We start from the raw sequence: 14,603 nt of genomic DNA, 5'->3' as shown, positions 1-14,603 counted from the left end.
TTTTTTTTTTACAGTAGCTTATACTTGAGTTATTGATGTTCTAGAATTTATTGTTAGATAATTAGGCAAATCCTGGATGGTGTCCAAAAAAGTTCTTCAAAAGTTCATTTTCGTAATTTAAAATCCAGCTAACAAGCTCAGTTTCTGTGGATGAAAAGTCCTAGGCTGACAGAAGTATTGTACTTTTCCATAGAAGAAGTTAGAAAAAGTTACAGAGGTAACACATTTTCTTCAAGCCACCTTAAATACACTGTCTAAACTTGTCCCATGAAAACCACTATTAATTAAAAAAAAATTCACACTGCCAGAAACAGTCCTGAATTTCCACAAGAGACAGGTATGTTATTTCCTTCTACAACCTCCGTGGTCACAAAACCGGATCCAAACCACCGAGTCACGTAAGGCCACCAGTACTGGCACAGATTTGCTGACGTAGAAGTTAAGATCTCCGGTTCTCCAGTTTATTATCTTCTCCTGACGCCAACACAAATAAGCAGGTGCAAATTGTAAACTGTGCAGGAGTTTCAAACTTCAGGAAACTCATTACTGCCCAGAGACTGTTTCGTTCAGTATTAAAACGTTGCTTCTGAATTCTTACATGAGCTTCCAATCTGAATCACCAACTTAGGTGTTTCGTGTACATCCCAGACACTCTTAAAAACATCATTTCCTCACACAAAAATCACCATCATCTCCAAGTGAAACTTTTCCACCTCCTCTATGCTATTCATACCTTGCCAGCAATACTCATCTTGAAGGTTCAAAGGGATGCAAAGCCAGCACTCAAATAGCCATGTCAAAAGACATTTGAAACATTATTCTCAGAATACGTGGTGGATTTCAGGCATAGTTATATTACAACTGCATTTCAACTTCTGCTGATTTTTTTCAGGGTGGATTCATTACAGAACTCTTTTAACCACAAGCTTCAAGCTCGATCAGTCAGATATGCAAATACAGATACAGCAATATATGTTTATATGCGCACACTCAGAAATCACTAAATACAAGAATCCGACACCCGCAAGTTACTTCAGTGTAATTTTGAAGAAAATTATCTTATATAATCCAGGAAACTCCAGTGTTTCTAAAATTCTATATGCAGAATTTGTATTTGCAATAAAGGGACTAGAAACATATAGACAAAATACCTGCAAAGAGCCGGTAGGTTCTTTGGCCTTTAAAAATTTTACTTTTCACACCAGGAGATAGTAGCTCTGGAAGAGGAAAAAAAGGCCACAAAGGCAATAGTTAGCAAATTTAGGAATTCAATTTCAAAGGGATCAATTATCTCTAAGAGAAACCAACACTACCATAGTTTAATTAAAATGTCTTCGCTGCCTTTAAAGAATGGTCAAGGTTCCGATACTCGGTTTGCTGACACTAACGTTCACAAACAGTTTTGAACCACCACAAAAAAAAAAAAAACTGAGGGAAGGATTTAAAAAAAAAAATATATCAGACTATTCATTTATTTTCCTTGCATTTCTGTTGTCAGACAATGACAAAAATTGATTTCAGATTCCAAGTCATACTAAAAGCAGTTTCGTCAGTCAAGGCAAATCGAACTAGTTCTACAAATATCCATTCGTTAAAGAATTTTAAAAATAAAATATTAAGTAAAATAAAAGTGTACTGTCTAACAAAGTACGTACTTACCCAAGACTTGAGCAATTATTATTTTTATTTATTTTTTTCCTATTTGACCTACGGCATGGCTAACAGCCCATTTGTCAGATCAAAATAAATTGCATTTAATTTGGCCAGCTTCAGATGCTGGATTACATGAAAGCTTTCACGCTTTGTAAAACCGGTATCTGTTAAGACACTCGTTAAAAAAAAGAACTTTGTTGTTTCACCTCCGCACTACAGCTTACTTGTCTGCCTTCAGGCTGCGTTTTCTATAAAACGCCAGTTTCCTTTCATCAGCCACCGTTTGTTACAATAATTTGCCACTTTTCTGAATGAAATGATGTAAAAATATCTAGTACTACTTGGCAACAGCCTTGTGCAGGGACATACTCCTCATCTGAATGTTCGTCCTCAACAGCCTATAACCTTACTCCTGAAATCTGCATGAAGCTCTGACTTGGCCAACTCAACGTCTAGGATGTGCCAAAGGTTTTAAGATCTTTCACCGTAATGTTCTTCGCAAAACGGATGTCTAAAGTCATGCACAGGGAAGACTGAACCCAGAAACTCAAATATATTCTTTTCATGAAAAAAAAAAAATCCTCCAACAAACCCAAAACCCCAATACAAGTTCATCCAAAACACTAAGTTTCTAGACAACAACAGCAAAGAAATTTTGTGCACAAAGCTGGGAATGAGGAAGAAAACTGAAACACATATTCCTAGGAAACACAACATTACCTTTTCCCTAAAGAGATAAAAATTCTGTTCAAAAATCTTTACCTTTACTAATTTCCAGATCAACAGGATACTCAATATTCTTGATAAGCTTCTGACATCCACCAGTCTTCTCGTATACAAACCGCTTGAGGTGTAAAACAAGAACAGGGGGCAGCTCTTCTAGTGTCACTCTTCGACTGATCTCCACCTAAAACATACACAGAAGATGAAGAAAAACTGTAATTTTTTAACTGCTCAAAATTACCCCATTAAAAGAGGAATAAGTATTTAGTTTTAACTAAGCTAACAGAAAAAAACCACAAAAAATTATTTCATTAATATTAATTTATGATAAACAGTGCAATTTATGACTTGAAGCACACTGGATCTTCCAAGTGGTGTCTTAAAGGAGAAACTGAGTGCCTTTTGGTAGAATGGAACACATTACAGTGAGCACAGATATTTAGGTACCACAGTATTAAAAGCACTGTGCTGGAGATCCCTTGAGAGAAACTCCTCACCAAAGTTTAGTGATTAAGAATTCTTAGCGAGCTATTATACTCTAATCAAAGGTCAGTAACTCATAACACAAGCTGCTGAATTCAGAGAACTCCAAACTGCAGAAGACAAGAGCACCACATCCCAATACCTGAGGCAAAAATTTTCATTTCCAAAAGCTGACGCTGTTTTACAAAAAGCTGAGTAGAAGGATATACAAGAACTAATCCAAATCACTTAACTTTCAACATGGAAATTAACTATAATCAAAAAAGAACCTCTATAAAACAAAGGCAAACTACTAAAATAAAATATTTTGGTGTAGACACCTAAATCTACGTTTACCTTGAGAAATTTCATTGAATGCTGCAGAAATGCAAAAGCAGTATTGCAACTGCTTTGCTAAAAGGCTTCAATGCTGTGTCACTCTGTGCTGAGCATACCTCACAATCCCCACTGAAATACCAGTTTCTACAACAGACCTCTCCAGTTTCAACTGGTACTACCTTTATTCCTCCTTTTTCTCATCTAAAGAATCCTAAGACGCTGTTGAAAAACACCTTCTCACAATGGTATCATTAAAATAAGACATCTTTTCACAGGGGGGATAGCTGGATTCTTGAAAAAGGTTCTGAAGAAAATTCTGAGATAAAAATATGAGTTATAACATGTTTTCTACTAAATTTGCATTTTTCTATAGTTATAACAAAACAATCCACAAAGTTACTGTCTGAAAACTGGAAGCTAAACTCAACTGAAGAACAAAAATGTTTTGTGGTCCTAGAAATTATGACATAAAATCGTGACATATTTCTCAAAATAACTGCTTTAGGTTTTTCTCTATTTTATTTTACTGAGAAAAATCTTTTTGTTTTAAATCATCAGCCTAGTATTTTTCAATACAAGGCCTGATTCTGCTAGAATCTACTAAGTGTGGAATAGAAACTCATGGGGAAAAACTATTACCTCTTTCCAAGCTCTTAGGACGCTGAAGCAAGCAGTAATTCTACATGTGAAGCAGAAATAGCCTCGACAAACTGTGTAAGATTTCACCTGCATCTTAAGGGTTCAAAATATGCCTTTCTGCATCCAAAACCCATCAAACCCCTGGCAAGAGCAGCAGCTTCACTGAGCACTGAGAGGACTGTTTTGTGTTTTGTTTGTTGTTTTTTTTTTTTTTTTTAAACTAGCAAGCTAAACAGGACCTTGTTCTTTTCCATTCAACAAGCACGTGCCTGCTCGTGCCCACCTCCTCGATTTCCAGAAAATAATACGCAGAATAATAAGTTAGAAGGCAATCTCTGAAAGTAAAGGCAACAACATGAGGTTCACACAATTCTCCCATGAACTCACGAGAGCATGCACCATCCATGAATCTTAGCATGGAATAGCTTCTGCTTTTAGGGAGCAAATCCAGAGAGGCTTTATATGGAGAAAAAAATATGCACTTGATTGACCTGGTTATTACTGACTCAGGGTTTTCATGCACTGAGTCTTCCAAATATCAAATCTGAAGTCTTTGAATTCAGAGTTTTGTGCAAAAAGAACTTAACAGCTCCCAGCCCAGCCTAGGAACAGAGTGATGCTGAAGAAGGTCCCTGCAGTGGTTTCAGCAGTTGCGTTCTCCAAGCTGGCACACGGGAACAGATGCCTGCACCTCGGCTACGCGGCTCCGTGTTAGCTTAAACCACGGATCAAAGCAGTTTTCTGTTACGGTGCCAGACTGAAGAGCAGCAGCTGAGGAAGCTGTGCTGACTGCAGGAAGGAGCCTCCATTTCTGGCAGCAACATGACCAGCTAAAAGCGCCACAAATGTTTGTTTGGTGAACATGAGTCACAGTCTCAAGAAAATACTCGTAAGACGCTCAAGGAGCAGTTTGAAAACTCCAGGGGATGCAAAGACTCCTCCTAAGGAGCATATGGAAGGTAATCCAGAAAAGTTAAGCGAGGTAAGGCTAGTTTATTACTCAAGAGTCTTCAGTGAATTTTGTTAGAAAACATGAGCAGGTCTGCAAATAAGAATAAGAGACTGAAAAGAAAAACACTGCAGTGAGGATAAAAATTAAGCCTTTTTTTAAAAAAAAACCCAACATATTAACTGTTGAAATATTCAAGATTTAACAAACTGATCTGCAGGATCAGAAGGAATCAAACCAACTTTCTTCAAATGCTAGTGAGCAAGTGAAATTGAGTCAGAAACAGCAAGAGAACGCCACTCCATTTTAAACACCTATTTTCATTGAAAACGGCTCTTTTAAACATTGCACGAAAATCTGACTCATTTCCTGTTTATATTAATACACATATAAAATTCACAATCAGCTCAAAGTGCTTAAAACCCCAAACTTTAAGAGAAATCATTCACATATATATGGAAGGTAATTCTTTTCCTATCTATTGTTTATGCCCACAATTTGTAAAGAACACAATCGAGATTAAAATAATCAGAAGACAGTAATAATTTAATAATATAATATGATTTTTAGCTTTATCAGTAGTCCTGAGTTTCCCTTCTGCAAAATGGAGATCAAATACTTCTTCACAATACATTTTGAAAAGTACTATCTGCAAAGTTCTATGCTTGCTCTACAGCCAACGTGATCAGTGTTTCCACTACAATTTTGATACAAGAACAGCTATTTCAACCTGAATTTCTTTTGAAAAAAGATCTAAAAGACATTGTAAATGCTTGTATTTCCATTCAGACTCTAAAACGTAAGCCAGACCAAACCTCCAGCACCTAATTTGAACACCCATTTCTTCCAAACCCCATAATTGAACACTGGGTTGTCAGTAAAGAAGTTAAAACCATCTGCAGTAAAAACTAAAAAACGAATGACTAGCAAAACAAAATCTATGTGGTAAATCATGATGAGCTTGCATTGCAAATGTTTCTTTCACACGGAAGACAACTGGAGAAGTAAATGTTCTCTAACACTCCCACCGAGTATAAAAGGCAGACAAATTTCAGCTGTCCTTCTTTAGCTTTTCAAGGAAAACGGTCCATCCTTTCTTTATCTAACCATATTCTCATTTGGAATATTTAGAAGACTTTCAGGTACAGAAATGAATGTCCGAGACAACATCTACAACTCAACTACAACTTTCCATCCTGGCCTACTGAAAGAAGCTATGAACAGTGTACACAAAATTTCCATCTGAGCAACCCACGCACACCAGAGATGACGTTATTTACTAATGCACACCTTAAGAAGTAAAGCAATACCTTGGTGGGGAAAAAAAATTAATTTATTATCCTATATCACAAGTTTTCAAACTGTAATGCCAAAAGCACGCTTTTCTTCCTGTGCAGTATTTTTCTATTGCAATTATTACCATGATGTATTGTATTATTTGAAAAATAAGCTAAAAAAAATTTGCAGAGCTGCATGAGAATACAGAATAAAATGTCCTGGTACTTAAAGTGACCGAGAATCACAGGGCTTGGAGATCTCAAAAAGTCCTTCATTCCATTCCCTCTGAATCAATTGTAAGGATTTGTGTAAATCCTGACTGGTGCTTCTCCACCCTTCTCTTAAAGCAATGAGGATAACTCCACAAGCACCCCAGGTAACACCTGGTCTAGGTCCTATTCTTATTTACTGTTTGAGTATCACTGAGAAAAATAAGTCTCTCCCTTTTCAGACATGACTTTGACATATTAAGTTTTACATCTGGTTCCATCACTCCTCTTCATGTTTTTTCTTCTTCATAGAATCATAGAATTCTTGATGCTGAACAGCTCCTCCCCTTTATTTGTTCCTTGTACATCGTAACTTTTATACTGCCATTCATTTTGTTTACACTATTCCAGATATTCTCCAACTGTGAAGAACATTTTTTCTTGAACTGATGACATAAAACTGAATACAGTATTACTAACAAGTTGTTTTTTTAGGGCTGCGTACAACAAATCAGTCAACTATGCAGTGCCAAGGACACTGACTGGAGGTGTTACTTGAAAGGATTCAGATTATTAATCTAGAGAGAAAGACAGTGATCATGAGATGTTTTAGTGAGGTTCTAGATGGACTTCTACCAGGCCTATCGCCAATGAGTATCTTCATTTTTGATCTGTGAAATGTGTATATCAAAATCCATCAAGGAGAGCCACAGAGACCACCGTGCGAGTGTTCTGCTACAAGAGTTTTCTTCTTAAAAGAGCTTTCTTCTTAAAGCTACAGCGTGCTTTCAAACGATACTCTGAGGAGCTGCTCCTTTACTAAGAGCATCTGGCAATCCCTAGGAATCAGTAAGTTAAGATTGGATAAAAGCCATTTTACTCATAATAGCATGTATTATTACCACAGTTCACTCTGTTAATTTAACATACACTCCAGTAAAATCTCCAACCAATTACTACACCAACTCAGAAAACCTACCTATTTACAAGTATGGTTTTGTTGGAGAGCTAGTTCTCTTCCTTTCAGTGTCTGTGTTCAAGTGTAACACATTTAACCGCTGCAGGACTCTCTGAAAAGGTTAGTACCTCTTGTGTCAACAAAAGTAACCGTGTTCAAGTAACTATTTGTAAAGCAAGAGCTGTATAAAAACCCTTTTAAAAAGTTTAGTATTTGACTTTAAAAAGGGGTCAACAGAACACACCTCTTGCTTGGTTTTTGTGGTATAACCCTGGACAGACTCTCTTGCCACCAAACTTTCCAACGCATCCTGAACTGTGCGTATCTTGTCTGACTGGATGTCCAGTTGCAGGGTGAAGAAAGGTTGCAGTGTAGCAGACTCCTTAGAACTCTGCTGGTAAACAACAGATCTATGGAAACAAAAAAAAGTTAAAATGTAATAAAGCAGAGTAATTTTCAACAATACAGAAACTTAAGTAAGAAAGGATTGAAGTCTATTTTAGTAACTCAATTTCTAGTTAATGCAAAACACCACACACAAACACAAAGGTTAAGTATAAGTTTCAACAGCCTGAATCCACTTCACTGCAATTTAAATGATTTTCACATCCCACTGAATGGGATTATACTTGAATTGTTTTGTCTATGCAAGGATTAAAAGTTATTGAATAAGCATCAAAAGTAACAAAAAAATACTGAAATTTTTCATAATGCATTTGAAAAGATTCTCCTCCAGACTCTTTTCACGTTAGAGTTTTGAAATTATGTTTTCCAACAGATCTTCAGAAGTGCAAAACAGTAGTGTTTATCTACCTGTTCTACTGAAACAACTACAACTGATTCCGGATAATCCAGTAAAAAACCACAAATTTTTTTAGCCACTTCACTAAGACTAATTTCACAGTGATTTTAAATTGTTTGCTTAAATCTTGCCATAGGAAATATAAACCATGCTCCATCGAGGACTGGCATTTCCTTTTCCTCCCATCATTTTCATTTTCTGTGTCAAGACTTTGTCCATGTACTCCTTTGTACATAAACTGGAGTCTTTCGGAAAACTGGCAGAAGTAACAACCTAGGGCATGAGAATGTGTTTCCTGTTTTTTGGGATTTTATTTTTGTTTGAAGTGTATTCAGTTGCAGCTTTTACGTAGCCTGGCTTGGTGATCATTGTTTTGTGCAATGAGACAGTACGCTCTTCAGCCACAACGTCACTGCACTAAGTGGACTCTTCCTGATTTTCATTTTTCTTAAACTTCGCTGAAAACTTAAAACCATCAAACATGGCTCAAGAATTTTTTTATTTTGAAAGCAGTACTTAAGTTAAAAAGCCCCAGCTGCTACAAAAATGTGGCTTTATACAGCCAAAGGAATCATTCATCGTATCGTTACGCTTGTTACAGCGCCTTACAAAGCCTGGAAGCGGGAAGATAATTAACACAGCTCTAATCCATGTAGCCACACTGAAAATTTCTCCAGGTCATGTACAAAATGTTAACGCGCAGCTTTAATGTCTGCACTGCAAACTCCTAGCAAGAGTCCCTCTGACTCAGGCAAAGCACCAACAGAAAGCCAATGCATCTTTATGTTGGCAAATATATATCCCTTAGAGGAAAGGGAGCGTAGAAAATACAGAAGTATCTTTATTTCAGCTTAACACTTCCTCCTTGACTATATTTAAGGACAAAACCTTCAACACATGGCAAGCACAGTGTTTCAACAAACAAACCCTTCACTGTTAAGTCTTGCTGCTTTTGGATACGCTTCCCAAACCTTTTCTGAGCTAACAATTATTTAGTGCAATAAACAACAGAAAAACGCTAACTCCTCCAACTGTTTCCAAGTCCATGCATTAAAGATTTAAATAAGGACACAGGTAATATTTTGAAGACAAATGTTAAGGAATTTTTTTTTTTTTTTGTATTAGAAATTAAAATTGTAACATTTCCTAAAAACATTTTCTTCAAAAATAGATTTGATAGCAGAACCTTTGCTGGGCTATGACTTTCTGTAACAATATTACTTATTAGAATAATTACAAACTTCACTTGGTCACAGGAAAACACATCATTTTCAATGAATAATTATTCTCAGATACTGTAAGAACTCTACAACAAGAATCTTCCAAGAAAATAGACACTGCCTATTGCTACCCTGCTTAAACTACAATAATGCAATTGATGTATTTTCTTCTAAAGTAACAAATACATTTGAAGGGAAAAGTTGGTACTACTTACGGAAATTTTTAGCAGACTTCTAACTGGCTGGTGAGCTAGCTTGTGTAACAAATATGTGAAACGCACACGAGCTCAAAGTCAAAAGGGACTCCTGCACATGAACAAACCAGATCCTGACAGAACTGTCAATCTTCACACTTACACATAAGCCTTGTAGTGCTTAAGCAAGACTTTTTGGGTTTGTTTTTTTCTTAAGCAATTATGCCTAAATAGGCATTTAACAGACAATTAAAGCCTCGAGAAGACAGCCTAAAGTTTCCCAAGCCAAAAGATGCCAATTCAAACCATGTTTTCCTAGCTGCTTTTTCCATTTGATTTTTCCAATTTCTGATGCTTTCATTTAGTGGAATTCTACTGGCAATTCTGTATTCAGTCCTTCCTATCTCCACCCTCAGCCTCAGAGGGTGAAGCTTTCCAACATCACAACATGGGATACTGTTTCTGCGGTAAACTGTATGATCTGCTTTGGAGGCTAAATCAAGTGGGTGTGGTGACAGCAGACAACAGATGTGGGATTGGACCCTGTGGTTCTGTTGCTCAGTGCAAGCTTTTGCCTTTTTTCAGTATTACCTTTCCTTTATGCCATTTTCTGTGGACTTCTACAGAAGACAGTGTTCTCTTAGTATTCCTAACTTAAAAACTAATGGAATCAGGTAGAGAGATCTAAACAATTCTGACCACAATAAATATACTAAAGGTATTAACAATACCTTGGCTGTGTGAACATACCATCAACACGGAATTTCATCAATACATACAATCATCTGCCAAAGTCTATGAAAAATATCATTTTATTTGCCAGCTGTTTGACTCAAATCCCAGAAGAATAATTTCAGTGCATTTCACAGGCAGAAGGCACTAGTCCACATCATTCACACCTCTAGACTGAATACCTGGCAACACAGGGAGTCAAACACTAGCAATTAAGTGTCTGTCTCCAATTTAAAAATAATTCTTAAGTCTAGCATTTTTGTTTTAAAATGTGTTTTTAGCAAGTGTTTACCTTGCTTTCATTTTAAATTATACACTTCTCCAAACAAACTATGAGGCTTCCTTTCCAAAAAAATATTCTTTCAGTATCTACTTTCTGCCTTCATCTGGTATCAGACTTGAATGTAAGTATGTTCCACATTCTTCTCATTCCTGTAACATCTTGCAGTAATTTACATTTTTCCGAACTTCTTTCGCCTTTAACATCTATTAACTATTACACATATGCTTCCCAGAGGCAGCAAAGTCAAGTGTCTAAATAACCAAAAGTTTACAATTTTTAATTTTATTTCATTCTTTCACTGACCAGATTTAACTGTCAGCAACTCTCGCTATCCTTAGTATCCTTATATACAAAATAAATCACAAAAATTAGGTAGTTCTAAAGTTCTTTGGCATTCTTAGACATTAATATACAAAGCATACATATTTAAAACTCCTTCTCTATATGCAATTCAGGGCTTCTGTTCTCTAAACAGTCTGTTCTTTTAAGACAAAATGATTCAAACTACAGTAAGTCATAGAATTATTTGATCATTGATCAATTCTTTGATCATTCTGGTCCATCTTCTGAACTCTCTCTTGCATAACAAATGCTTCATGGCAGAACGTTCACCTCTCTTGGCCTGAACAAACTGTGTAAGTTTCTTTCATCCAATTATTCAATAACAGCGAAAAATACAGAGAGCAAAGTAAAGAAAAAAAGTTATTTGTAAAGGCAAAGCAGTCTACAGTCTCCAGAACTTTGACGAAAAAGCACTGTACCTTATATGACCACCAAAAATATCAGTAATTGGAGTCTGAACAAAGTCAGCCTGTCGAGTGACTGATGATTTGTTGCGAGGTCCGACTTGCTCCCATTCATCCTCACTGCCTTCCCCTTGTTCATCTTGCTCCTCTTCTTCATGAACAGTCTGAGCCTCGGGGCCATTGGAAACTGAGAGTTCTTCAAGTGAAGAAGGAAAAAAAAAAGCATTGATTTTTTTTACAATAAAAGATGGATATAGATAAAGAACTTGGAAGGCAAAAAACCCAATATAAATAATTTTCGGAGGATAGAATGTTTTCATAGATCATAGATTTCAGAAAGTAAATGAGAACAAGTGTATGCCAGGCTCACTCATACCTGGACACATCCATGTACTAAGAGAATGTAGCTCATTGATGACTGCATGTAAACAAAGTAGTTTGCAAGCATTTTGATATATTTTTAGTAGTAAATTCATGGAGTAGAAAATTAGAAAGTCAAGGGTTTTTCTGGAAACATAATTATGGCGTTATTAAATACAACTTCTTTTCTGCACAGATATTTTACAGGGAACCCAAGGCTTAGCAAATATTTTCTTTGCAAGTGCCAAAGTCAGGAGGCTATAAACTGCACGCAGCTGAAGAACAACATATGGAATGATCCTTTTGTACCACAAAATTACCCTACTAATGAGAAACTGGATAACTACTGATCTTAATTCTATGCTCCGCTAATATCTGGCTAAGATTAACAGTGTTTTGTTTCATTTTTAATAGGGGACTCAAACATAAAGTCACTGTAAAATAAAATGGCATTTTATCCTGCACACAAATTCTAATACTTCTTCCAAAGAAAATTTTTCTCCAACTTTGTCAGTAAGAATTTTAAAACAATACGTTCTGATTTATATTAATTAGTCATTACTCTAGAAATTTCCACTTCGAAAAAGGATCTTTACAGTGGTTTAAAGATAAATGAAAAACCACACTGATACATTTTTGAACTACCATGGATAGAGCCAAAAGCCCAGTAAACAACTGACATTGCAGGATTAGAAATGGCAGACAAACATGCCTATGCTTAAGACACGACTAGTCAATCTGAGTTAGCCTCAAATAACGCTCAGGTGAGCTCAGTAAAAATTTGTGATCTAGAAATTTGTTGTTCAGGAAGATCAGGTATATGATTTATTATTATTGCTATTCAAAGTATTTACAGAATGATAATGCTTTTCCAAATACCCAGTAGCACTTCTGATCATTCGTAAATTTGACATAATGGACTCATTTCATCCTTTGGACAGATTTTAACAAAAGATTATTTGTTAATGTCTTTGAGTGTCCCAAAATATGGCATCCTACGCCTATCTCAACATCTACTCCAAACATTTCTCTGTATTACAGAATCATCAAAAAAACACCAACGGAGAGTACTGAGAGCACTTCAATCTGAAAGAAATTTAGTTTGCCATCCCCCTCAAAAAAAAAAATCCACTAACTTTCATTATGTGGAGTGAGAAGTTTCTTTAGGGTCAGCATTTCTTCATGTAGTCCATTGAGGATAAATCCCAAGTATTCTTCAGCATCCTCTTGCCTGCCCTGAATAAAATTGTTTTTTCAATTATGATATGACATCTTCATGGTTTTGTTTGCTCATGACATTGAACATCTAGCTTTCTCCTATTAGTTTAGCTAATTAACCAACTACTCAGCCCAAGTCGTAAAGTCAAATAAAGTTTAAATTTTACTATAACAACTCCTCCTTTTTACCCATTTCAAAAAAAAAACATTCTAAGTGATAACCTGCTGTAAGCAGTAAGTACACACAAAAGCTTAACCTGGAAACCAGCATTTCTGCATTCTTAATACAAATTTGTTTCAACATGTGAGTTGGCAATTACTTGTGGGGTTTTTTTATGTCTTTTAAAAGTAATACTAAAAGTTGCTGTCAAATCAAGGGCAAATCAAAAGACAGTTTGAACTATTATCTTTTCTTTGAATTGAAACTAAACCTGAAACGGTTTTTTGAAGTCTCTGTGGACCTTCAAACATTCCAAGCTGAATCCCAAGAAGAAACAAACAACTGCTCATTTCTCAAATACAAATCATGAGCTATCTTCCTTATAAAAAGGGATGTTCTGTTCCAATAGCAATTTTTTCACTATTCTGACAAATCAAACTGCCAAACTTGTAATTAAGATCTTCCCATAATTTAAGTCCCAAGACAGTCTAGGTTCATTATAATGAGCAACCAGCTAATTGATTTTAGTGATGTTTAGGCACAGAACCTGGTGCATGGCTTTACACTGTTTTCACAACAGTGACTGCCTCGCAACGCAACTACAAAGTCAAAGATTTGCAAGTCACACCTTTTCTGACAGACTTGACTTTATAACCGTCAGAAGTCTATAAATGTATGTAGGTTCAAAGGCAGCTCCTGGTCGGATATCTCGCACAATTTTATCACCTAAAGCTGCAAGGCAAAAGAGAAGTACACATAAATAACAACATATAGAAGTTTTTCTACATTATACCTTAACATTCTCTATACATATCACCAGATTTTGGAATCCAAAATTATTTTTTTACTTATAGTTTTATTACAATGTTAGTGACTTAAGCTCAGAATTCGTAAGATCCAACTCTTATCCACAAACATTTCTTTGAAAGCATCTTACATCACCCTACATAGACTTACAGATGGTCTGGAAAAGTCAGTACTCTCTTTTTACATTCAACACTCTGAAGATTAACAAGAATATCCACAGGCATCACAAAAGAACAATTCTAGTTCTGTTTAATTTTTTGTACTTTTGTATTCACAGAACTCGTCCTGAAATTTTTTCTATATTTGTAATTCTAATAAGATCACTTTCCCTCACTGCAGAAAAAAAAACAAAACAAAACAAGAAACAGTTTGACAGAATGTTCAACCTAATGGCAAAATAAGGTCTCAAACTATATTTGATAACTACACAATACAATAAAATGACCTAGAAGTATAATAAGTTACATAAGACAGTAAGATTTGTTTTACAGAAACAAAACTTAAGCAGCAAACCACAGAAATGTCTGAACTGTTTGGAAATCACTGGAACAACCAGCTCCTCATGATATTTTCTTATAATGTTACATAAACGCATTCCTGAAACTGCTTTTTATTTCTATAAGTTTGTAATACAACAGATTTGGTTTAGAGATTAAAAAAAAACAAGCAAACCTACAAGAGAATTTATTCACATCAAAAAAAACGTTCTATGCATCACTACATAATCATCATTGATCCTAAACACGTATTAGCAAAAATCAAACATTTCTAAAGTTTTCACACTGAGAAACTGCATAGGATGGGGAGAAATTAAAAGCCATGATAACATGCCTGCAGCCAATCTCTAACTGCAAAAGAGACCTTTTATGGC

General features: G+C 35.7%; 1 protein-coding gene across 1 annotated transcript in view; it reads right to left on the bottom strand.

Moving 5' to 3' along the window:
* USP10 (ubiquitin specific peptidase 10) overlaps positions 1 to 14,603 on the bottom strand; it is a 55,066-nt gene that overhangs the window by 2,306 nt on the left and 38,157 nt on the right. Inside the window, exons 8-13 of the mRNA XM_086620986.1 lie at positions 13,554 to 13,657; positions 12,684 to 12,783; positions 11,203 to 11,383; positions 7,455 to 7,620; positions 2,416 to 2,560; positions 1,152 to 1,217 (exon numbers count right to left, since the gene is read on the bottom strand). Of these exons, the coding sequence (XP_086477112.1) occupies positions 1,152 to 1,217; positions 2,416 to 2,560; positions 7,455 to 7,620; positions 11,203 to 11,383; positions 12,684 to 12,783; positions 13,554 to 13,657 (762 nt within the window). The remainder of the gene's footprint in view (positions 1 to 1,151; positions 1,218 to 2,415; positions 2,561 to 7,454; positions 7,621 to 11,202; positions 11,384 to 12,683; positions 12,784 to 13,553; positions 13,658 to 14,603) is intronic.

Source organism: Tauraco erythrolophus, chromosome 15 (assembly GCF_009769465.1).
Source record: "Tauraco erythrolophus isolate bTauEry1 chromosome 15, bTauEry1.pri, whole genome shotgun sequence".
Lineage (NCBI taxonomy): Eukaryota > Metazoa > Chordata > Aves > Musophagiformes > Musophagidae > Tauraco > Tauraco erythrolophus.
Note: the sequence above shows the minus strand (reverse complement) of the source record. Positions and strands in the feature narration are given on the sequence as shown.